Consider the following 26,792-nt stretch of genomic DNA (forward strand, 5'->3'; position numbering starts at 1 on the left):
ACAGCTCCTTTTGGGTACAAGAAGCAGTTCCCGTAGACCAGTGGTCTCAAACTCAACCACTTTGAAGGGCCACATTTTGGATTTGTAGTTATTTGGAAGGCCTCAGAAAAAAAATAGTTAATGTCTTATTAAAGAAATTACAATTTTGCATGAGGTAAAACTCTTTATAGTTTATAAATCTTTCCTTTTGGCTAAGTCTTAATAATAAATTGTAATTTATAGCTAAAGGGACATATGATCAAGAAACTGTTTTATTTTACTTTTGTGATTATGATAAACATACCGAGGGCCTCAAAATAGTACCTGGCGGGCCGCATATGGCCCCCAGGCCATGAGTTTCAGACCACTGCCGTAGACCATCAATCTGCATGGCTTGCTATAGAACAGTTCTTAGTATCTCCTATCCCACTCTCATGTTTAGCATATGCTCCCCTACATATGATTTGAAGGGAAATATTGAACTATTGCTTTTATGTGGACTCTTAACCTTTAGACATCAGATAAAAACATATTTGTTTAAAAGATGGGTTGTATAATTGATGCTGTTATATATTATTTTCTTTTTAATTTGTTTGCTAAAAGAGTGTATATTCCCAATGTTTATATAGGTATGCTCTTACTGTAAACTGCTCTGGCACCGGATCTTTCAGCTTGCAATTTCCAGTGCATTTTTGCCATGTGATGGGTAAAACAAGAAGAATGGATCCTATGCCATCAGACAGACTGAGAGACATTGTAGCCTGCTTTGCACGTAAGAAGTGCATTTTGCAGGCTGCGTGAAAAGTGGGCCATGATGAACTGGAGGGTGCTGAAGTGGAACTTTTTGCCGATGTGTCTGTATTTGAAAAGGAGGCAAGAATTTTGAGAGGTAACAAGGTGTCTCATGATATCCGCTATCATTGGCACTACCCATTTGGCCTTTCATTTGTGTTGGACAATAAGACTCATGGGTTACCACTGTGTGGGATGCGAGAACCCTTTTGATGGAAGCTAAACTTTGGCAGGAAGGCCGTGAAAACCTTCCACTTTCCAACCCAGCACCTTAAAGACATGCACCCAGAAATGCCATTCAGAGTCAACACACCTACACCACCTACTCTCACCAGATGCTGCTTAGTGTAATATGTTTTATTGTCATGTCTATATTGTAAATTATGTCATATCTGTTGGATGTACTTTGTAACCCATTCTGGGCTCCTTTGGGAGGACAGGCTAAATAATTGAGAAAATAAATGAATACAAATAAATAAAACAGAAGGAACCTTTGCCTCGACCATCTGGAGCACAACGATGGCACTTGGAGGATCAGAAAAAGAGGCTACAACATCAAGCAGATTCTCGAACGGCAGCAACTACTTGAGGCTGTGGGCTGGGCCTGTTCCTGCTCCTGGACAACTCTGCTATCCTGTGTTGTTGACCAAGCTTGACTAGTACTGCTCTGATTATTTGTTTGGATTCATGTGATAGTGGCCATTCTTTTCTGATACAGGGGTACAAAGTGGTGGTATTTATGTTTTATGCCTGATGGTGGGGGAATCTCCTCTCGGGATGTCACAGAGGTATGGCCTGGAAACCTCTTTATACCAGAGGCCGATGTAGGTTGGGGGTGGGAGGGTGTGAATGGATGTGTGCATGTGGGTTTCTGTTATCAGAGTGAAGACGATGCAGACTGGATGAGTTGCTAAATGGAGTGGTGTATATCTAGGCTCTGGATTGTTATTATTATGTCTCTGACTTCTCAGATATACATGTCTCTGAATGTTAGGGGACTAAATTCCCTGCGTAAAAGGCAGCTTTATTTTCATGAGGCAGACAAATTGAAAATGTCTATAGGGTTTGTGCAGGAGACATCTCCAACCCTCTTGCGAAAAATTTCTCGCATGTTCGCAATAGAGAAATATTTTTTGCCTCTAATCAAGTTAAATCCAAAACTATGGGGTTGCCAAAGCATTTGCCAACTCGATGCCTGTACAAGTGCCAGATATTGTACAAGATAAAGAGGGGAGATTTCTCCTCCTAAAAGTACTTTTAGGAGGCCAATTGTACACCTTGCTGAATCTTCATGCTCCCAATTCAGAACAGGATCTTCTTTATCAAAAGGTTGGGGCCCTCTTAGCTAGCAGTAAGGAGGGGAAATTGATCATTGGAGGAGATTTTAATCTGACATTAAACGTTGCTGTGGACAAGTCTGCACAGGCGGTGTGGTATGGTAAAGCAGACAGGCAGCAGCTATGCCATCTTTTAGAATCCTGGAATTTGATTGATATTTGGAGACATCAACACCCCAGGGATGTTGACTATACTTATTATTCAGAGGTACATTCCTCCTATTCTATGATAGATCTATGATTAACTGGTAAGGACCTGCTAGCTGCCGTTCAAATCTCATCCATTGAGGCTAGAGTATGGTCAGATCATGCACCAGTTTGTTTTAGCTTAGCACTTCAGTCTTCATTGCTGGGAAGGAGATGTTAGCAATTGGATGATAGTCTCCTTCTGGATCCTACCAATGTGCAGCAACTAGGCAAGGACTTGCAGGAATTTTTTCAGTTTAATGACACCCTAGAGACTTCCCCTGCGACCTTGTGAGAGTGTTTGAAGGTACTAATGAGAGGTAATATCATAGGCTTGGGAGCCCATGCCCGGAGGATCCAAATCAAGAAGGCCTTGGACTTCTGAAACCACATCTACAACTTGGAGGGGGAGCGCAAGGGTTGGCTGCTTCCCTCTGCTGAAAAGAAAAAAAACCCTTTTAGAGCAGCTTAAGCTAAAATTACAGGGTTTGGAATTAGAGATTAATGTTAAGCTACAATATCTCCAACTGAAGTACTTCGAAACTGCCAATAGAGCAGGCAAATTGTTGGCCCATAAACTGAAAAAGAAACAAGGGGGACGGGGGGTGAAGATTGTACTACTCCTGAGCAAATTCAACAAGCGTTCACTCAATATTATCACACCCTGTATCAACCTGAACAGAGGCCTCCAGATACTGCGATCCAATCCTTTTTAGAGCGGATCATGTTGCCATACCTTACACTGGGAGAGGCGGGAGTGCTTTCCTTGCCCATTTCGGAGGAAGAGATTACATGGGCTATAAAGAATATGCCTGTGGGCAGGTCCCCTGGATTAGACAGCTTCATTGCCAAGTTCTATAAAACATTTTGTGCTGCCTTGATTAAGCCTTTACAATGCTTTTTCAATGGGCTGGCTGAAGAAGAAGACTTGCCTCATTCGCGACATTTAGCAGGTATTGCTCTGATCCTGAAACTGGGCAAGGACCCTACTTCATGTGCTTCTTACAGGCCTATATCCCTGTTAGATGTGGATTATAAAATCTTTACAAAGATTTTGGCCACGTGACTATAGGCCTATATGCCTAAATTGATTAAAGATGATTAGTCTGGCTTTGTGAGGGTTGCAAAACTTTTGATAATATCTGCAGGGTATGTCATTTCATTTGGCAGGCTGGAAGAGAGAGGGACTTGGCATTTATATTGGGCATTGATGCCGAAAAGGTGTTTGATACAGTATACTAGCCCTCTCTCTTCCAGGTCTTGGAAAAGGCAGGCATTTCTGTGAATTATCCTCCTCTCCTCTGACGTACGGGACCAAGGCAAAGGGAACGTGCTGTGGAGGTTGCAGGCTGCTTTGAAGGTGAAATCAGGAAGCCGGGAGAGAGATGGTGGACAATTAGATGGAGGGAGAGAAGGAACAGGGTATTTTCTAGTCTCCAGAATTGTAAATGAGGTCTCACCAGAGTCTTATTCAGGGGCATCAATACCTCCTTTTCCTACTGGCCATACCTCTTCCTATGCACCCTAGCATCCTTCTAGCTTTCACTTTCAACTTTTCAACCTGTTTGGCCATCACATACAATCATACCCATGTCCCGCTCTTCTGTCATGCACAGAAGTTTTTCACCCCCTAAACTGTACTGTTCCTTTGGATTTTTGCAGCCCAAATGAATGACCTTGCATTTCTTAGCATTAAATTTTAGTTGCCAAATTTCAGACCTTTCTTCAAGCTTCGCTGGGTCTTTCTTCATGTTATTCATACCAACTGTTAAATGAATACTTCTGCTCAGTCTTCACCCAAGAAGCGCCGGGGCTTGGCCCTCAGCTACAGACAAGGGTTGATTCAGTTGACCCATTTAGTAATTTCAAGTTTACACCCAGCAGTGTCTACGGTGTGCTGTCAAAGCTCAAGGTTAACAAGGCAATGGGACCTGACAACCTACACCCCAGAGTGCTCAGGGAGTTGAGTGATGTCTTGGCGGAGCCGCTGTCCGCACTCTTCAACCTCTCCCTTAGTACAGGCAGCGCCCTGTTGGACTGGAAGAAGGCTAACGTCATTCCACTCCACAAGAAAGGCTCAAAGACAGAGGCAGCAAACTACAGACCAGTGAGTCTCACATCAATAGTGAGCAAACTAATGGAAACTCTAATCAAACGCCAATTGGATACGATCCTGAATGAGGAGAACCTACCCCGTCAACATGGATTTAATAAGGGGAGATCCTGCCAATCCAACCTGATCAGCTTCTTTGACTGGGTGACCGGGAAGCTGGATGTTGGGGAGTCCCTGGACATCGTATACCTGGACTTTAGCAAAGCATTCGATAGCGTACCACACCGCAGCTTGCTAAGAAAGATGAGTTCTATAGGATTGGGCGACACATTGACGAAATGGGTTGGGAACTGGCTTGGAGGTAGGCTTCAAAGGGTAATGGTGAACGGCACCCCCTCTGAAATGACGGAGATGATCAGTGGAGTGCCCCAAGGCTCGGTCTTGGGCCTGATCCTATTCAATGTCTTTATAAGAAACTTGGCAGAAGGGCTCCGAGGTAAAATAACATTATTCGCAGATGACGCCAAACTAAGCAATGTAGTGGGCAAAAGCACAATGGACAAAAATTCAATGCCCGACAATATGATGCACGATCTACTCCTACTGGAGAGCTGGTCTAGGACATGGCAACTCAGCTTCAATGCCAAAAAATGCAAAGTTATGCACCTGAGTAGCCAAAATCCATGCAGGACTTATGCCCTTAATGGCGAGATCCTAACAAGAACAGTAGCAGAATGAGAATTAGGGGTGATCATCAGTGAGGACATGAAGGCTGCCAATCAAGTGGAGCAAGCTTCATCCAGGGAAAGACAAATCATAGGTTGCATACGCAGGGGTTTCATCAGCCGTAAGCCTGACGTCATTATGCCATTGTATGGATCCATGGTGAGGCCCCACCTGGAATACTGTGCGCAATTCTGGAGGCCGCATTATCACAAGGATGTGCTGAGACTGGAGTCGGTCCAGAGAATGACCACCCGGATGGTCTCGGGACTCAAGGATCTCCCGTACGAAGAACGGTTAGATAAATTACAGCTATACTTGCTCGAGGAGCGCAGAGAGAGGGGAGACATGATCGAGACGTTCAAGTGTCTCACGGACCGCATCGAGGCAGAGGAAGATATCTTCTTTTTCAAGGGTCCCACGGAAACAAGAGGGCATTCATGGAAAATCAGAGGCGGGAAACTGTGCGGTGACACCAGGAAATTCTTTTTCACTGAAAGGGTGGAATAGTCTTCCACTTCAGGTGATTGAGGCCAGCAGCGTGCCTGATTTTAAGGCCAAATGGGATCGACACGTAGGATCTATTCACAGGGTAAAGGTAGGGGAGGGTCATTAGGGTGGGCAGACTGGATGGGCCGTGGCCCTTATCTGCCATCTATTTCTATGTTTCTATCTGGGGTGTCTACTCTATTGTAGATTTTGGTATCATTTGCAAAGAGGCAAATCTTAAATGACAGCCCTTTAGCAATATCGTTTATAAAAATGTTAAAAAGAACAGGCCCGGGGAGATCTCCTGCATCGGAGGAGTTCATCAGAGGGGATTGTGCCTCTCTCCCTGGCTTCCTGCAGCAGCGGTTCTGCTTCTTACCACTTGTTCCTAGCAGGCATCTTCAGAGACGGACCCCTGACGTCACTGGGTCCGTCTCCAACAATTCAAAAACAGAACGCCGCCGTGGGAGACTCGGGAGATCTCCTGCATCGGAGGAGTTCATCAGAGGGGATTGTGCCTCTCTCCCTGGCTTCCTGCAGCAGCGGTTCTGCTTCTTACCACTTGTTCCTAGCAGGCATCTTCAGAGACGGACCCCTGACGTCACTGGGTCCGTCTCCAACAATTCAAAAACAGAACGCCGCCGCGGGAGACTCGGGAGATCTCCTGCATCGGAGGAGTTCATCAGAGGGGATTGTGCCTCTCTCCCTGGCTTCCTGCAGCAGCGGTTCTGCTTCTTACCACTTGTTCCTAGCAGGCATCTTCAGAGACGGACCCCTGACGTCACTGGGTCCGTCTCCAACAATTCAAAAACAGAACGCCGCCACGGTTGCGGCCGCAGGGCGTGCCCTAAGGGGCTCGCCAGGCCCCTTGGGAGCTCCTTGGAGCCACGAGGAGCCAGGGAGTTGGAGATTATTGATTTGCCTATTGGAATATAGGAACGAATACAGGAGATCTCCAGATCCAGGATATATGATTTGATTTGTACCAGTGCCTGGTGAGACGCTGAGGGTACGATTGTTTATATTTCAACAGCGATCAGACTATTTGTCAGTCGCGATGCCGAAGAGACGGGGTAAGAGCGCCGCTGCAGCCTCGCGACGTCTTGAACACCCCCCTCTCGCTTCAATTGAACATTTTCTTCAGCGTCTTCAGAGGGAGTCAGTAGGTTCGGGGAATCGCCCGCTGGACTCTGCGACGTGGAGTGACGCCGGATCGGAAGTCCTTGGGCTGGATACCACGCTGAGCCCCGACCAGAGGAGTCCACCTCCCCCACCGCTGAGTGCGAGTTCCCCATGTGAAAGGAGTGGGCCAGAAGTAGCAGCACTCTCTGATCATGAGGCTGTAACATCAGGGAGCCAGCAAGGTGAAGTCTCTATGGCTTTGTTAAGTCCAGAGATGGTTCCAGCGGATAGAGCAGAAGGAGGAAAAAATCCAGACCAACAGACAGAAGGCAGCCAAGGTGAGTCTTCCTCAACTTTACATGAGACTTTCTTTAAATATGAGAAACCAGCTGAAGTGACTCTTGATTCAATTTGGGACTTAGTTTCCAAACTGGGAGACTCACTAACTAAACAAATTAAAGAAGGTGAAAAGAATATAAAAATTCAAAAACAGACAATAGAGGAAAATAAACAGGAAATTTCTAATGTCAAAGAAAAATTGGGAGGTATTGAAAATGAAGTGAAAATGATTAAACAAGTTCAATCTACAATAATAAAAGATAATCAAAGTATTAGGAAAAAATTGGAAATTATGGAAAATAACTATCGGACTAATAACCTACGACTGTTGAATTTTCCTAAAATCCTATCTGTAAACCCAAGAGAGATGATAAAAAGGTACTTTATGGAGATATTTAATATTCCTGAGGAATCATTGCCTCCTCTCACTCGAGTATATTATTTGCCTATGAACGTAAGGGGCCAACATTTGGAGGATAAGAGACAGGAAATACAAGACATACAAGACCTTCAACAAAATTTGACAGCAATTTTGGAAACATCAGATAAAGATTTGGTTAAACCAGCAACTCTTTTACTATCTGTGGCTTTGTTGCCGGATAAAGATTGGATTTTGAAATTGTTTTTTAGGAACAAGAGTAAGGAGTTTCTGGGTTTGAAAATTCAAATGTTTCCAGATGTTAGTAGAGAAACTCAGAATCGTAGACGTCAGTTTATTTTGTTGAAGGCAGGAGTTACACAGCTGGGTGGCATTTTCTTTTTACGTTTCCCATGTAAATGTATAGTAAGATATCGAGATAATAAGTATGTGTTTTTTGAGCCATCTCAACTTACAGCTTTTCTGACACTGAAACGTCTGGAAAAAGAGGGTATAACAACAACTACCACAATAACAACTATGTAATTGTTGGACTTGGTAATAGAATAATTCCTCAAGTCAGACACATGATACTGTTCTTTATTATATAAAATTTATAATTGATTTCCTTAAAAGTTCACTCTTATATATATCTTGGATCACATAATTATTGAGGACTTGAGATTGTCCGATTAGAATTTTGTTCTTAATATGTTAATGATTTACTTATTATTTTGTGTTCGATCTGACAATCTTTCTGTACAAAATGTTTTGATTTTGTTAAATTTTTAAAATGATAAATAAAGAATAAAAAAAAAAAAAAAAGAACAGGCCCAAGAACAGAACCTTGAGGCACACTACTGGTAACATCCCTTTCCTCAGAGTGATCTCCATTGATCATTACCCTCTGTCGCCTTCCACTCAACCAGTTCTTGACCCAGCCCGTCACTTTAGGACCCATCCCGAGGGCACTCAGTTTATTTATTAGATGTCGGTGTGGAACATTGTCAAAGGCTTTGCTAAAATCTAAATACACCACATCTAGCACACTCCCTCTATCCAATTCTCTGGTCACCCAGTCAGTCAAGGAAATTGATTAGATTTGTCTGACAAAAACTACCTCTAGTGAAGCCATGTTGCCTCCAGTCCTGTAATCCACAGGATTACAGAAACCTCACCATTCTCTGTTTTAAAAGATACTCAGCTATTTTTTTTAATATTCGTTTCTAAGCTTTGATTGTATCCAGAACTCCTTGAAAATGGTTAAGAATGGATAGGCCTTGCTACTGTTCTCCCTAACTACATCAAAGCATGCCTCAATTTTTTCTGTTGTAATTGTCTATTGCAAGTGTTTGACTTATTCTTGCTCAAAAATCCAGTAAATAAATCCAAATAAATAAATTATACCTGCCTAGAAAAATGAGAAATGGCAAAATCATTCTTGCCTTAGTTCTTCATCTAACTGCAATGGAGCAGCATTGCCTTTCTATGTTCATATATTACAACTTTTCAAATGTACTGTACATATATCCAAACATTTTCTGGTTTTCTAAGCTGTGTCACGCTTTCTCCTTCCCTAACATCAACAGATAAACATATAAGAAAAAGTAAAGCATACTTTGCTCCCACTTTCCTACAGTAAATCAAGCAATTCACTTTGGGAATTCTCATTATAAACAAGTTGAGGTTTCTGACCACCAACCAACCACATAAGTAAGCTGTATAGCCCAGTAATATAGCTTATAATTGGGTAGATTTAAACTTCTTTACTGCAGGTAACTGCAATATACAAATCCCTCTGCCCTTTTAGGTGGTCAGACTGATGTCTCTCTGTGGTTAGGAAGCCTTTGTTTCTGTGACAAACATTTAAACGGCTCACTCACCAAAACTTTCCATATTGAAAGGCGGGTTTTTTAAATGAATACTTTCAACTAAATAATGCAACACTCGTCTTACTTCATAAGTTTCAGTTCTACCATGTAGCTTTACTCTTCTTATAACATGCTTCAGTATGTGAACTTCATCATATATTTATAAAGATGTATGCAATTTTTTTCAATTCTTCACCAGACCTCAGGGCTACCCTTGAACTCTCTATTTCATGTAGAATTCAAGTTACTAGTAACTAGCCTCCTCATCGCTCTATCTTAACTCTTAGTCATGCATCTTATAAGATCAATAAATAAGATAGAGCGATGAGGAGGTCTGGTGAAGAATTGAAAAAAATTGCATACATCTTGAGTTTATAAATATATGATGTTCACTTAGCGAAGCATGTTATAAGAAGAGCAAAGCTATATGGTAAAATTGAAACTTATGAAGTAAGACGAGTGTTGCATTATTTGTTGAACTAAGTTATTAGCTTCACTTGAGGACATCTGCTGATATACAATAGGCTGAATATATGGTACTTTCAATTAAAAGCATAAGGACTGACTTTTGCTATAACAGGAATACCCCTAAGCAATTAACATTGCTCTGAACTGCTTCACCTTCTGGCGGGAGGGGGGGGGGGGGGTGGACGGGGAAATGTACCAATCCCAAAGATAATAAAGTTCCAGGTAAATGTATAGAGTGGATAAAGTAAGCTCCTGCACCAATCCATGTTTCAAAAGGCATAAATAGTGTCCCACATATTAGACATATCAGATATTACACAGCTACAATAACTTAAGAGAATACTTCTTACATTACACTAGAAAAAATATTTTACAATAATGATCATTAACACAGAATCACATATATTACAGTTAAAATTAAATCAATTACATAACTTACTCTGCAAAAATAAATAAAACCAAATTTGTAATGATTGATCATTGACATTAAAGAAAACTACTGCTTCAATATTTAATGTTAAAAAAGGACACAATGATAAAATGAAGAAAGTAGAAAAAAAACTTACCGTATTTTACGCTCCATAAGACGCACATTTTTCCCCAAAAAAGTGGGTGGAAATAAGGGTGTGTCTTATGCAGCGAATACTGTGCCCCCCCCCTTCCCGGTACCTTTATCGGCAGGCTCTCCTGATGGACGGCCACCCGAGTCCCCATCTGCCATGGTAGTGAGAGGCAGGTGCGAGCCCCGAGCACGCTTGCCTGGTCCCGTGCCGCTGCCCAAATGGTGTCATCAGCTCAGTCCAGCACTGCATCGGCATGCTCCCACATCTGCTGCGGAAGTGAAAGGCAGGTGTGAGCCCAAGTGCACCTGCCTGGTCCTGCACCGCCACCCAAATGGTGCTGCTGGTTCTCGCGAGACTTGCGGGAGCTGACAGCACCATTTGAGCGGCAGCGCGGAACTAGGCAGGCATGCTTGGGGATCGCACCTGCCTTTCACTGCCGCAACAGATAGTGATTCAGGTGGCCATCCAGCAGGGGAGGCTGCCGATGCAACGCTGGACCACCAGGATTGCATAAAGGTACTGGGGGGAGGGAGAGAGGGGGGTCCTGCAGAAAGGTACCGGGGAAGGGGGCCCTATAGCCAGAATTAAATTAATCAGGAGGCTTCCCAGCCCTCCAGAAAGGTATCCTGCAGAAAGATACCAGGGAAAGGGGCCCTCCTGCTGGAATTACAGTAAATTAATCACTAATTTAAATTTACAACAAATGTAAGCTGAGGCAAGAGGCCTTGTGCTAGACATGTGAATTGCTTTTAAAAAAAAAATAAAAAAGAGGAAATAAAAATGTAAAGGTATTAGAGATGTGCATTTTCCAAAGCTGAGCAGGAAACAGAAAGACTTCCCTGCCTGCCCTGTCCCCTGTCCCCGCCTGTCCTATCCCGGCCTATCACTAGATCACAAAAGGGTGGAGAGAGTACAGAGCCTGGCAGGGAGAGGGGACAAGGTGCAGAGCCTGGCAAGGAGTGTGGGGTTGGGTGCATCTTATGGTCAGGTGCGTCTTATGGCGCGAAAAATATGGTACACTCCCTTTTACAAAACCACGCAAAGGTTTTTATGCACCGGCTGACACACTGAATGCTCTGTGCTGTGCCAATGGTCATAGAGTTCCTATAAGCGTTGGAGCAGCATAGAGCATTGAGCATGCCGGCCGGTGCTAAAAACCTCTTGCGGGTTTTGTAAAAGAGGGTGGGAGTGGGGTTAAAGAGGAACATTTACCAGCATCAAAAGTTTGCATGATATATGGACATTGTTTTATATGCATCTAAAAAAATATTTTGGAAGCCCAGATAAAATATATTCCATGCTTTAAAAAAGTTGAAGACCAATTGGTTGTCTGCATGGTTTAATGGTAAGGTCAAAATGGCAGTGAAAGCTATAATACTGTAGCATATTTCAGAAAATGAAAAGCAGATCTGAATGAGGAGAATAGAGATAAGCATAAGCACTAGTAAATCATATGTAAAACATTAATAATGGAGACTATGACAGACTTTGAAAAGAAGCTTGTTGTATAGGAAAAAAAACTAATGTTAACACTTATCAAGAACAAGGGTTCTGCAAAAAGTTTCCACCCTTTCATATTTTTGCAGGAAATGAGTGGGGCAGGAGAAGTGGTAAGAGGGTGTGTTGTAGAATGTCATGTGACTAGTCAGTCAGACAAAACAGGGTGATTATGTGGAAAAGTGATGTAATTAGCTTTTGAGATATTTAAATAGTGTTTAAAAAATAAAAGTGCAGAAACTGTTTGAAAATCCCTCATATGCTCACAGCAAAGTTCTTGTGAGGGAGTCAATTGATCTCTAGATGACTGAGGGGGCCCTTTAAACTAAAGCTTAGCAAATGGCACACAGGAGTAAATTAGGGCGCACACTAATGTCTGATAGCACTTGCTAAGCTTTAGTAAAAGGATACTTTGTTAGATGATGATGATTCTAATCATCTAAAGCAAATCACCAATGGTGTTGAGAACATGAGGAAGGACCTAGCGAAGCTAGAAGAATGGTTTGGAATTTGACAGTTAAGATTTTATGCTACTAAACACAAGATCATGCATTTGGGCTGCAAAAAACCCAAGGGAACAGTACAGTTTAGGGCAGTGGTCTCAAACTCAAACCCTTTGCAGTGCCACATTTTGGATTTGTAGGTACTTGGAGGGCCGCAGAAAAAAATAGTTAATGTCTTATTAAAGAAATGACAATTTTGCATGAGGTAAAACTCTTTATAGTTTATAAATCTTCCCCCTCCCTCCTAAAAGCCTGCATGTTCCTCCCCCTCCTTCTTTGCAGCATCCTTCAGCTTCCCCCTGGCTTCCCGGCCTTAGTTTCAGCTAATTACCGCAGCCTGCAGAGAGGATCGCTGGTGCTATAGCATTCCTTGCAGACTGCCATCAGCCTCCGCAGCATGTTCCATCTGCTGCGGTCCCGCCCCTCCTCTAACATCAGGGGCAGGATCGCGGCAGAGGGAACGTGCTGCTGAGGACGATGACAGCCTGCAAGGATCGCTACAGCACTGGCAATCCTCTCTGCAGGCTGTGGTAATTATCTGAAGGTAAGAGCAGGAGGCCAGGGGAGAAGCCAGAGGACGCTGCAAAGAGTGGGCAGCACTAGTACAGACAGCACTAGTACAGACCGTGGGCCACAAAATAGTATCTGGCGGGCCACAAGTTTGAGACCACTGGTTTAGGGGGTTAAGAACTTTTATGCATGAAAGAGGAGCAGGACTTAAAGACATCAATATGTATACTTTGGAGGAAAGGTGAGAGTTGAGAGATATAACAGACGGTGGCATAAATGTGCATGAGGGAGTCTTCAATTAAAAGGAAGCTCTGGAATGAAGGAGCATAGAATAAAGGTGAAAGGGGATAGTCTAAAAAGAATTTCAGAAAATACTTTTTCATAGAAAGGGTGGTGAATGCATGGAACAGCCTCCAAGTGGAGGTAGTAGAGGAGAAAAAAAGTTTAGGACAAGTACATTGGTTCTCTGAGAGAGAGGAAGGGATAGTGGATAGCATGGTTAGACAGACTAGATTGGCCATGTAGAGGGGCATTTTTGATACTATGTCTAAGTTCGATTTTGGACTTTTCCCGCAAGACTTGCAAAAGTCAAGGGAGGGAAATGTCCAGTTTCAAAACCGTTAAATCATCTAATTTTTTTTTTAATGACATCTTGGCCCTAAGGACATCTAACTTTTTGGGCCATTTTCAAATACAAAAACATCAAAGTTCAAAATGTCCAAATGAAGCCCATTTGGACGTGGGAGGGATCAGCATCATAATGGACTGACCACATAGACATGCCAACAAGGCTGTGAGGCACCTTAGGGGGCACTGCTGTAAATTTCATATAAAAAGTGCCAAGTATATATTTCACTAGAACCCCCTTATACGAAGTATTGTTTGGTGAGTCCTCCAAAATATCCCAAAAAACCTACTATACTCACCAGTTCATCACCTGCAGAGAACCTCCTCCCAGCCCTGTTCCAAGCATTTAGAAAGGTCCCTAATGTTTATAACTGAATTCACTCATTCTCTTTTGGTAAGGATTATCTTTTACCTATCTTTTTACCTTGTATCACCAAGTTAGACCTAAGAAACTCTGCCTCACCCGTGAGGACTCTTACCTTTTACTAATCCATGTATCCATTCCCCTCTGCTTTCGCAAATATGCTTCTGGAAAATGTATATGCTGGCTTCTGAGGACACCATTAGAAACTGATTCCATAGCTACTCTATGTACATATCCAATCCAATCCAATCTTTAGTCTTATATGCCAGGTCATTCCCCTGAGGGACTCGAACTGGTTAAGAAAAATTAACTTAAGGAGACATTAATGAACAATAATAGGACAGGAGAAAGTCAGTTAATATCAACATTCAGTCATCAACTAGAAAATTCTTAACAGATATATCATCGTTCAGTTATCAGTTAGAAATTTCTTAAACAGATACATTTTCAGAGTTTTTCTAAAGCAAGTCAGCGAAGAGAGAGTTCTAATATCTGAAGGGAGATCATTCCAGATTTTCACCATAGTAAATGCCAAAGAATGTGAGAGCCTACCTAAAGTTTGAATCCCTCTAAGAGAAGGGAATATTAATTTAAATTTATGTTTATTTGTAGTAGACCGGAGTCGATAAGAGTTAAAAGAAAGAGGAAACAGTAGGGGAAAAAAATCCCATATAAACTCTTAAAAACAAAATTAGCACATTTAAAATGAACCCTCAAATACATCGGAAGCCAATGCAGTGCCCTTAGCAATAGAGTAACATGATCATATTTGTTTTTACCAAAAATCAATTTGGCAGCCGTGTTCTGAATAAGCTGTAATCTCTTCAAGTTATACTTACTTAAACCAATGTAAAGGGAATTGGCATAGTCCAGATAAGCTAATATTATAGCCTGGACCAATATAGCAAAGTGATGTTGATGAAAAAAAACGACGAACCCTCCTTAGCATCTGTAAACTAAAAAAACACTTTAGATATATTATTATTTGGTTAGTCAAAAAAAAAGGGTGGAATCCAAGACAAACCCAAGGATTCTGGATGAAAATTCAATCTTTGGGGAGAACTAAAATGGTGACAGAACAGGACGTGTGTTTGTGAGCTCCTGTTTCGGCGAGTCTTAAAATTCCTACCAGTCACGTCGGCTGTATTTCCTTGATGCCGAAAAGAAGGGGAAGGCAGAGGATCACCCCTCTACCCTTGTCTATTACATCTACACCGCGTCAGACTGTAATGACATCGTTTACAGTCCCCTCGGCAACGGGCTTCTCTGCTGCAGAGTCGCAGGAAAGGCTCAGCTTAGACAGCAAATTTTTGCTGAGCCCAGCTGGACCTGACCCTCCCCCTGTGCCTGAAAACGCAACTGCGACAAATCTCCAACAAGAGGACTCCCTGGGAGTGGAAGGGAGGGAGAACCCATTGCAGCTAGCAGCTTCAGAGGCGGAAGCTTCAACGCCTTCAATCTTATTGAAGCCAACTGAGGGAGGAGCACCGAAGGATAACGGTGGTGAGTCGGGAGGAGACATGAGCCACGAAGGAATTCAGCGGCTGGAACAAGATCAGCCGCTTCTCAAGCCAACGGTGGTAACCCTGGACTCTCTTTGGTCAGCAATAGAAAACCTGCATTTGATATGTACCAACGTTATATCACCTCAAAGTTTCTTGCTCTAATATCCTCATTCTATCTTAATCTGTGCTCCACTAACCCCCCAGCCCCCACACCCACACACCCATGAGAACAGCCACTGCCTTGATCTTGTCCTTTTCTCTAATTCCTCAATTGCCAACTTTTCCACCTCAATTCTTCTGCTCTCTGACCATCATCTAATAACCTTCACAACTCAACACCCTCCCCCCGATCCTCACTATACATTCAGGAAATCTTCAGGCTATTGACCCATGCACCATCTCCGCCATGGTCCCCCCCCCCCCCACCTCTACAACACTTATTATACTATTCTCTCTTCTGCTCTTGACACCCTTGCTCCGCCTATGTCATGTCCTATAAGACGTGTCAAACTCCAGTCCTGGCTGACCTCTAAGATCCGCCACATACATTCCTGTGCACAAACTGTGGTACATCACTGGCTGATCTCTGTAATTTAAAATTGTATCAAGACCACTACCTTTTCTTTTTTGTATGCCATCCACAACTCTCCATCAAACATCAGCAACAGTATGATGCTTCAATAAGGGGTGACCAAAGGAGCTGCCAAACTGCTAGTTTGATTATGAGATTTCTGTTCATTTAAATGCAATTTCACAGCTTGAGTTGTTCTAATGTAAATCAAACTGCAAGGACACTGTATCATGTAACTGTGCCTGCTCCTTTATTGTTTACATGATACAATGTCCTTGCAGTTTGATTTACATTAGGAGAACAACTCAAGTTGTGAAATTGGATTTAAATGAATATAAATCTTATATTCAAACTAATAGTTTGGCAGCCTCTTTAGTCATCCATTGGTTATTGAAATATATATTCTCATTTTTTTAGACACATGTACACAAACATATCCATGCATGAGCACACACATGAATACATACCTACACACAAACTGCCTCTTCTGTTTGCTGTTCGAGTGCTCCTTCAACCCGTGTACGCTCTTACCCCCCCCCTCACCCCCACCCCTAGAGTTACCAGACATCTGGACTTATCTGGACATGTCCTCTTTTAAAAGGGCTGTCCAGATGTCTGGACAGCTTTCACCCTTGTCCAGGTTTTCTTGCCCACCTCCCACCTACCTCTGGCTCTGCTGAAATGCAATCTTCGGGTGGGTGGCTGCAGCAGCAAGGTCACAGGAACAGGAAGTCACTCCAGAGAGACGGCTTCCAGGGCAGGCCAATGGCAGCAGGCTCACCTCACTACTGCAGCTGGCCAGCCTGAAGATTACATTTCGGTAGAGCCAGAGGTAGGTGCGGGACAGGGGAGAAAGAAAGAGAGAGAGAGAAGCGTTTACGGGAGGGGGGTTGGAGGGAAGAAAAGAAAGAAAAACCCGCGGAGGAGGGTGGTTGAGGGGAGAGAAAGAAAAAACCACCGAGGGGGGAAGGGGGGAGAGGGTTAGAGGAAGGGAAACAGAAGCACTGATCATTTTACTATGGCCTTATAATGAAGAATAATTTTTCTATACTCCTTTTTCATACTACAATTTTTGTACCATGCAATAGGTGTTTGTTATCTTTGTTGAATGTTTATTTTCAAAATTTCAATAAAATAACTGAACTTAAGAAGATGGGAAGGGAGACTAAAAAATGGGTGAAAGGTGGGGCAGGGCAGGGGCAAAACTGGTGATAGTTGGGGGGTTGGGATGGGGCAGATGGAGGCAAGACTGGCAGAAGGTGGCCCAGGTGGGATGGGGCAGGGGCAGGGGCAGGAGTGGGGCTGGGGTCAGGGATAGGACTTCACAAATATGGTAACCCTTCTCCAACCACTTTTGTCCATCATAATTAATGTGACCATTTATTTTTTCATCAAAATGGGACATCTATTAATTGTCAGTCCCGCCCCTAATCCCGCCCTATCCATACACCCAGTCCCACCCCCAATTTCTTCCATTCATTTTTCATGTACACATATCTTATTAATTCATAACAGTAACCATAAAATTTTAAAAACCCACAAAGCACACTATACGCAGAGAAAATATTAAAGATGTCAAGGCAGATGACTTTAAAATATGCAAAGATGTCAAGGCACATATCAAGGCAGATGACTTTAAAATATGCAATGTCACCTCAGTAACTATAGAAAAATAGACAAATATAGTGCAAAATATAGTCAGCAGATATAAATTCTCAAAACTGACACATTTTGATCACTAAATTTAAAATAAAATCATTTTTCCTACCTTTGCTGTCTGGTGATTTCATGAGTCTCTAGTTGCGTTTCCTTCTGACTGTGCATCCTTTCTTTCATTTCTTTCTCAGGTGCAATTGTCCATTTCTGTTCCCTCCCTCCTTTCTTCCTATGTCCTTAGTGCCCCCAGTGCCTCCTTCCTATGTCCTTAGTGCCCCCAGTGCCTCCTTCCTATGTCCTTAGTGCCTCTTCCTATATCCTTAGTGCCCCCAGTGCTCCTTCCTATGTCCTTAATGTCCCTTCCTATATGCGTAGTGCCCCCGGTGCCTCCTTCCCATGTCCTTAGTGCCCCCAAGTGCCTTCTTCCTTTGCCCTTAATGCCCCTTCCTATATCCTTAGTGCCCTCAGTGCCACCTTCCTATGTCCTTAGTGCCCTAGTGCCTCCTTCCTATGTCCTTAGTGTCCCTTCCCATGTCTTTAGTGTCCCCAGTGCCTCCTTCCTATGTCCTTAGTGCCCCCAGTGCCTCCTTCCCATGTTCTTAGAGCCCCTTCCCATGTCCTTAGTGTACCCGGTGCCTCCTTCCTATGTCCTTAGTGCCCCTTCCTATGTCCTTAGTGACCCAGATCCAGTGTCAGTTCTCCTTTGTACCTTTGTTCCAGGTCTCCCTCTCTCTCCCTCTCCTTCCTCTGTTATGATCTTGTCTCTCTCTGCTCTTCCTCAGGGTCTCTCTCCCTCTGTCTGTACCTCCCATAGTCCTGCATCTGCCTCCTGTCTTTCCCCTTTGGTCCAGGCCTTTCTCTCTCTAGTCTTTCTTCTGCTTACAACCCCCCTTTCTCTGCCTCTTTCTCTCCTTCCTTCCTCCCTCCTTCCTATGTCCTCCTCACTGCCTTCTAGCCTTTATCCCACCCACTCCCCTGAAGCCAGCCTGCCTGCCTACCTCCCTCCCTCCCTGCCGTGCCAAAGCCAGCCTCCCTCCTTCCCTCCCTCCAGCGCCCGATTCAACCCCCCAAGTCCACTCCTGCTTGCCAGCCTCCCTCCAGCGCTGATTCAAACCACCACCACCCCCGGTCCGCTGCCACTGCTGCTGCTTGCTGCCCGGAAGCCTTCTTCGCTGCCTGGCTGGCCCCGAACTTCCTCTCCGATGTCAAAATTGACGTCTGGAAGAAGGCTTCTGGGCGACAAGCAGCAACGGCAGACCGGGGGGGGGGAGGGTTTTGAATCGGCGAGGGAAGGAGGGAGGCTGGCAAGCAGCGAATCGGGGGGGATTTGAATCGGGAACTGGAGGGAAGCTGGCTGGAGGCAGGCAGCAGGGAGGAAGGGGAAATGATCACCTATCCTGTTGTCCCTGCGCACAGCTTCGGTACACTGTCCCTGAAAATGGGACATTTCGGCATCCCGAAGCTGTGTGTGGGGACAACGGGACAGGGGATCTAAAAATGGGACGGTCCCCTTCAAAATGGGACATATGGTCACTTTAATCATAATGTAAAGCTCTTGGCTTTGGCACCAGCTCTCTCTTGGCTTAAAGCAGGCTTCTCATATTTCCCCCCCCCCCCCCTCAACTCAACACAACCCAGTACATTCATTTGATGTTACTGTTCTTATGAAGGCACCATGCAGGAGTTTAATCACCTCCATAGCATTTATAGCTCAGTCCCTGCTTTCTATGACTAAGCAGCTTTCCTAACAGTTGGATCGTACCACAGACTCCACACTGGACAATTTCCTGGAGGAAAAGTCCATAGTCACGAGACAGACTTGGGGGAAGCCACTGCTTGCCCTGGATCGTTGCATGGAATGTTGCTACTTTGTGTCAGGTACTAGTGACCTGGATCGGCCATTGTGAGGATGGATTACTGGGCTAGATGGACCATTGGTCTGACCCAGTAAGATTATTCTTATATTCTTATGGAGGGGGGGGGGGGGGAGAGAGAGGAGAACTAGAGTGCTATAAAGGGCTAAACTCTGAAAAACATCCAGACACATTAGCCCTTCTTTAGGCTTCCACAAGTTAATTAAAAAATCTGTATAATCCTGAAAAAAAATCCAGATAGTTGGCAATCCTAGCTTCCTGAGTGCATCTGACAGGGCCCCCTAAACTTCTGAGCCCTAGGTTCATGCCTAATTTGCCTATGCCTTAATCTGACTCTAAGACTAGGGCAGAAATCTGACCGGCTGTGCTTTCCTCAGCTTTAAGCAGACTTGGGGCCCCTTGTGGCATGAGCACCCAGGGCTATTACCCTGATAACACCAACCCTGCTTATAAGAAATCACCAGCAGGTCTGAGATAAGTGCGAAAACTAAAATCATATTTTACAATTGTTTGACCAATGATCCCATCCTCCTCCCAGCCTTACTTTTTCTTTTTAAGGTAAAAAGCCTGACGAGTTCATTTATCCGTAGGAAGAAGACACTTAAATAATTTAACTTTATTTCTTAAACTATGGCAACAAGTAAACTCAGTTACCAATAAACATTTATATAACACTGCAAGGCAACACAGAGCTCTTTGAGCTTCTCATAACCTGAGGCAACCCTGGGGCAGAAACTAAATTAATTAGTATGAGAAAAAAAAAAGTACAAAACCAATATAATTTGGGGGTTTTTTTTACACAACTTTAGCTCAAGGAAAAATGTTTCTACAGTGGATGAACAAAGAACACAGAGTTGTGAAATTTGGTTTGTTTTAACAGTTTTTGTTTTTCCGATTTAAGTGTAATTTTGTACACTGCTTTGGAAGGGCTCATTTAAATCCCTGGAAGCCAGTTTATAGATTAATAAATGCCATGAAGTGCAGTTGGTCAACCATACATAAAAGAAGACCAAATTTTTTTTATATACAATGAATATCTTTAAATCAAGCCTTAAGAGTGTAACCTTTAAGAACAGAAAAAGAAAGAGAGGGAGAGCGTGTGCCTAAGACTTTCCCTGTTTGTGTTATAGCTGCCAAAGTAGGATTTAAACTCATTTCTTAGTGGTTTTGAGTTCTACTGTTCACGTCCAAAGTGGGCATTAATGCACACTAATGGCAGGCTAGTGAAAATCCTTCCAGTTCATAAGGCTTCCCATCACAGACGCTAATGTAATTTCCCCTACCTCTTCGACTAATTTAAAGAGGCTTTAAGACTGCAAACAGGAAAGTGATCCAATTTTAAGAGGTCATCGCAGGAAAAAAAAACCAAAGCAAAAAAAAGGTAATTAGTCTTGCAAAAAGAGGTTTACTGGGCCTACAGCCATGCTTTACATCTCAAGCAGAAGAGTCAACCGTGGCTTTCCAGCACTGTCCTGCTCTCACCTCTACCACACATGCAGATACCAAGGCTCCAATAGATGCAGGTTTCCTGGGCATGAATAAAATTCAGTGTATCCAAATTTTCAACCATTCTCCTATAGAGCATTTGGCAAACAAAATTGCAGCAACAAAAAAGTTCTCTGAGCTGCCTGAAGTTGGGCACCAGCATAATGCAAGCCACGAGCAAATTCTCTGCAATTGCTCAAATTTTTTCATGGCAACTGAATGTGCAAATGCCATTTTAGAATATTAGCATACAAGTTTGAATTTACACACCTAATTTCAGATGTGAGTACTGAGTGCTTACACTAGCTCAATGGCTGGTGAAAGTTCATTTATTTATTTATTCAATTTTTTATACCAGGGGTAGGCAATTCTGCTCCTCAAGAGCCACAGGCAGGTCAGGTTTGCCACTGTTTGAAATAGTGTCGAAAAGGTAGGCTTTTACCCTGGATTTGAATGGATGGAGCTTGATGCACTGATTCAGGCAGTCTGTTCCAAGTCTATGGTGCAGCAAGGGAGAAGGAACGTAGTCTGGAGTTGGCAGTAGAGGAGAAGGGTACAGATATGAGATTTGCACGATGAATAGGAAGTTGCGTGTGTAAATGCTAGTTTTCTATAATCTGCATACATAAGTCGTAGACATGCAACTGACCTGTCCATGCCCCTCCCAGGACCACACACCCTTCTAGTTGGGTGCTCTGGAATCTGCATGCACAAGTTAAGCGCATAACTACTAATTAGCACCAATTAATTCCAATTATAGACAATAGCTAGGGGTTATTGGCACTTAGCATCTAATTAACTTATTAAGCTATGTGAGCAACTAATACTATTCTATAACCTGCATGCAAAACTTTGCATACTAAGGGCTCCTTTTATCAAGGTGCACTACAGGGGTTAGTGTGTCGGACATTTCATCACGCACTAACCCCCGTGGCACACCAAAAAAACTAACGCCTCGTCAATGGAGGCGTTAGTGACTAGCGCGGCAGGCGGTTGAACGCGCGGTATTCCGCGCGTTAACTGCCTACCGCAGCTTGATAAAAGGAGCCCTAAGTGTAAAATCTGGTGCACATTTATAGAATTAGGGGGAATCTATTTAACTTCGGTATCTTTATATTTGCAGGTTTCAAATATATTTTGTAGGTTAACATCTTTCAGACTGAAATTACAGCCTGTTCATATGCTGTTTTGATCAAGGGTCTGGGTAATAGAGAACCCTAGGTACTCAAAAAAAGGTTTTCGTTCATAGATCCAAAAAAACCTTCAAACATTGACTAGATTATATACTCATTCAATTATCTTATTTAATTCAAATCTCATCTTAAATACTTTTTTATTTTAATACTTTATTGTTTTTTTTATTTTGTTGTACCCCATGAAATTAATTTTAATCGATAGCAATTGTGCTGTTTATGATAGACCCACTATTTACCTTGAGAAAGCCCTTTGTATACAGGCCAAACGGGTCCCGTTGGAAAATGTCCTATATGACACAGAGAGCCATTCAGTTGCTTTGGGAGTGAAAAAGCCCCAACGTTTGGCAACAAAAGATAAGTGTTTGTTTAAATATTGAACACTTAGGGCTCCTTTTACAAAGCCGCGCTAGCGGTTTTATCGCACTCACCAGATTAGCCGGAAATCTACCGCCTGCTCACAAGGAGGCGGTAGCGGCTAGCGCGTGCGGCAATTTGGCATGCGCTATTCCGCGCATTAAGGCCCTAGCGTGGCTTTGTAAAAGGAGCCCTTAATGATGTTTTAAGCTATCGTCAAATAAGTCATTGCACTTGAAAATGAATTCCATGGGGTACAACAAAATATTAAAAAAGAACAATAAAGTATTAAATTAAAAAAAGAATAAGGGTATATAATCTAGTCAATGTTTAAAGGTTTTTCTGGATATATGAACGAAACCCCCATCCACAATTAAGCCTTGAGAGATCACATGAATTCTGGTGTGGATTTCTAAGATCCTTTTCCTTCAATTTAGCACTTGCTTTGATCATTTAAACCCTTTTTTGAGTATCTAGTCTTTGTTTGGTTTATTCCATTTTCGCTGTTTTTGTGATTAATAGAGAACCCTGCCACACTATATGGGGCATTTGCTCCACTATGCCCTCCCAACTTTATTGTGTACACCCACATGTGGTCTTCATATTCCAGCTGTCACGCTGCTATGAGGAAGGCTATGAGTTAATTTCATTTTCAGGGAACAAGAACCAGCTGCTTAGATGAAACATTGAAGAAGACTGCTGGGAGCAAGACAGAAGAAATTTAAAAAATACACCTACCAATTGAATGCCTAAGTTCTTCACATTGCATGATATGTGGTAACTGCAGCATCTCCTTCCATTTCTTACTACGGCCATTCCGCTTGCCTCCCCCTCCTGGATAAAACAAAAGATACCACAGGTCAGAGAAGGAAACTTTGGCAAAGAACTGCAAGAAATAGGTTCTTCTTGGATGCTGTTATTCTATATATGTGTGCCAGGCAGAAGCACCAGCTCCATGGGTGCTATAGCACCCCCCTAATATTCTTTCCATAACTGCCCAGTCATCAAAGTAGAAATCTTCCCAATGTAGAGCTGCAAGGGAAAGCAAGAATTAAGGCTGTGACTCTGAAGCTATTGCTTTCACCTTCCTCTACAGCCTATTGGTCAGATATTCCTTACCCAGCCAATAGGCTGCTTTGAGGCAGGACCTGTATATTAGGAACACCATTGGTCAGACACTCCTTAGCCAGCCAATAGACTGCAGGGGAAATCAGGATAGAAGGTTGGTGTCTCCTAAGCTATTGGTTCTGCCTCCCCCTACAGCTATTGGCTGGCTAAGGAATGTCAGCATAATGGGCTCATAGCAGGGAGCAGAGTGCAACAGTGTAGGTCAGACAGGCTTTCTATCTTTGGTCTACCATAGAGAGGGGGAGAAGTGCTGAGGGAGACTCTGGGAAAGGAATGAGAAATTGACAAAGAAGCAGGGAAAGATAGGAATAGGCACTGATAGGTTGAGAGAGGAAAAGAGACTAAGCTAGATGCACAAAAGTCAGCGATTGTCTAATGATCGTCGCTAAACTGGTTTTGACTAGGTTCGTGACAATCAGATTTGCCAACCCTGATACACAAAACGGCTCACTGCATGGTTTTGTGCATGATCGTTCATTCTCTGGATCGAGCCATACAAATAAGGTAATTAATATTGAAATGCCATGTAAACTAGCAGAGCGATTGATTCTCTAACACTGGGGTAGGCAATTCCGGTCCTAGAGAGCCAGAGTCAGGTCAGGTTTTCAGGATCTCCACCATGAATATGTATGAGATGGATTTGCATGCACTGCCTCCTTGAGATGCAAATCTATCTCATGCATATTTATTGTGGATATCCTGAAAACCTGACCTGGCTCCGGCTCTCGAGGACCGGAATTGCCTACCCCTGCTCTAACATGTCCTCTTTTTCAGGACTGTCTAGAAGGTTCAGGCGGCTTTTCTATTTTGCTATTTTTGTCCAATGAAACCAGACATCTGGAAACCCTACAGCAGTTATTGTAAGACCCGCGCATCTATCCGGAGCCCCCTGCCCCACCCCTACCCCCCGTCTTCACTGAAGGCCCGCATACCTATCAGGAGTCCCCTGCCCCTTGTCTTCACTGCAAGGCCTGCAAACCTATCTGGTGTTCCCTGCCCCCTCCCCCTCCCAAGATCTGGTGCTTGCTCACCATTCTCACAGCGCTGCTGCTTTAACTCTTCAGCCATAGGCAGTGTAAGTGAAGTACATACGCTGTCATCGGTGACCCGGAAGCTTTTCCTCTGCTACTGCTTCCTGCCCCCGCATAGGTGGGAAGCAGTAGAAGAGAAAGAGTTTCCAGGTTGCCAAAGAATTAGAGTAGCACCAGATCCCATGGTGGGGGGTAAGGAGGAATAGCATGGGAAGGGGGGATGGGGAAGAAAGGGAAAGAAAGATGCCAGATCTCCAGGGGAAGAAAGGGAAGGGGCAGACAGAGATGCCAGACTACGATAGTGGGGGAAGGAAAGGAGAGAGATGTTAAAACTACTGGATGGGGAAGGGAGAGGGAAGAAGAGAGAGATATCAGACCAGGGAAAGGAAAGAGGAGGGACAGATTCCAGACTAATGCGGGGGGGGGGGGGGGAAGGGAAACAGATTCCAGACCAAAAAGGGGGAGAAGGGAAAGAAAGGAGTGGAGAGAGATGCCAGACCAGAGGATAAAGATCACAGACCATAGGAGGGGGAAAGAGAGGGAGGAGATGGTACACAGGGATGGTGGGGAATGGGAGAGATAGGGAGGACATGATGTATAGGGAAGGGATGGTTGAGGAAGGAGAAGGGGAAAGCAAGGAAGGTTTCATAGGGATGGGAGGAGTGGGGAAGGAAGAAATGCTGTTTATGGATAGATGGGAATAGGGGAGAAGAAAGAGGGAAGAGAAAGAACACATGGATGGTGGGGAAGGGCAGCGCCAAGGAGGAGATAGTGTGCATGGATAGATGGGAAGGGAAGACATGGAAAAGTAGTTAGATTTGAAGCAGAAAAATGGAAGAAAGTTAAAAAAAAGTTAATGCCAGAAAGTGAAGGAGAGAAAAGCAGCAAATAGATAAGGCGGCTCTGGAAACAGTTTAGAGCACAGACAGAAGGAAGTGCAACCAGAGACTGGGAAAAGTTGAGTAGAAAAATAAAAATCACCAAAGAACATAAGAATTGCCGCTGCTGGGTCAGACCAGTGGTTCATTGTGCCCAACAGTCCGCTCACACAGCAGCCCTTAGGTCAAAGACTAGTGCCCTATTTGAGTCTAGCCTTACCTGCGTACATTCTGGTTCAGCAGAAACTTATCTAACCCTTTCTTGAATCCCTGGAGGGTGCTTCCCCCTATAACAGCCTCTGGAAGAGCGTTCCAGATTTCTACCATGCTTAGTGATTGAAATGTGTTTGTTTTCAAAATTTACATTTGCTGTCTATATTTTGCACTGTTAAGGAAGAAATATATTTCTATTTCTCTGGTGTTGTACTGCATGCAGAGGCTGGCATCTTAGGGCTTCGTTTGCATATATTAGGACTTTTACTTTGTAGACCTGTATTTGCTTAGGGTTTATCTGTGTTTTGCAAGTATGACCAAGGCCAGGTGTTCTGGTAGGAATGAATGTTGTGAAGCATTATTGGTGTCATGGCCCCAAGTAGGAAGATGTTTGCTGGCAGTTTGCATATATTAGGACTTTTACTTTGTAGACCTGTATTTGCTTAGGGTTTATCTGTGTTTTGCAAGTATGACCAAGGCCAGGTGTTCTGGTAGGAATGAATGTTGTGAAGCATTATTGGTGTCATGGCCCCAAGTAGGAAGATGTTTGCTGGCAGTTTGTCCAGGTTTTGGAAGACCACGTCTTGAGGACCTCTGCGCATATGTGGATATTGACGTGCATGAGTGTGATATCATCGTGTCAACATCCAAGCATTCACGGAGGCCCTCTAGACATAGCCCGGAGCTCAGGGAAGGAGACATGAGATGCATGTAGGGGCAGTGCTGGAGGCAGAATGGGGCAGGGCTGGGGGTGGAACAGGGAGGGGCTGCGGGCGGAACATGGTGGGACAATGTGTTCTCTTAAAGAGGAAATCTGGTAACCCTACTCGTAACATTGCTTCCAGATGCACAAAAAAAGTGATCGCTTTTAACGATCTGAAAAAAGTGACTGGTCAAGACTAGTTGCTTACTTGTCCTACTGATACAAATGAGTAATTTATAACATGCCATACTTTTTTTTATGGACACAGATGATGTGTGTGTGTTACACACGCACAATATCTGCCCCATTTACAAAAAAAAAAAAAACACCAAACCCGTGAGCTTAGCCCCCCCCCTCCTGATGACAACTGCAGGTCCCCGAACCTCCCGATACAGAGACAGGAGGGATGTCCACTCC

General features: G+C 43.6%; 1 protein-coding gene across 2 annotated transcripts in view; it reads right to left on the reverse strand.

Moving 5' to 3' along the window:
• GRK4 (G protein-coupled receptor kinase 4) overlaps nt 1–26,792 on the reverse strand; it is a 409,134-nt gene that overhangs the window by 225,108 nt on the left and 157,234 nt on the right. For both annotated transcript variants that reach the window (XM_033950412.1, XM_033950421.1), the window contains exon 2: nt 23,161–23,256. In XM_033950412.1, the coding sequence (XP_033806303.1) occupies nt 23,161–23,256 (96 nt within the window). The remainder of the gene's footprint in view (nt 1–23,160; nt 23,257–26,792) is intronic.

The sequence above is a fragment of the Geotrypetes seraphini genome, chromosome 1 (genome assembly GCF_902459505.1).
Source record: "Geotrypetes seraphini chromosome 1, aGeoSer1.1, whole genome shotgun sequence".
NCBI lineage: Eukaryota > Metazoa > Chordata > Amphibia > Gymnophiona > Dermophiidae > Geotrypetes > Geotrypetes seraphini.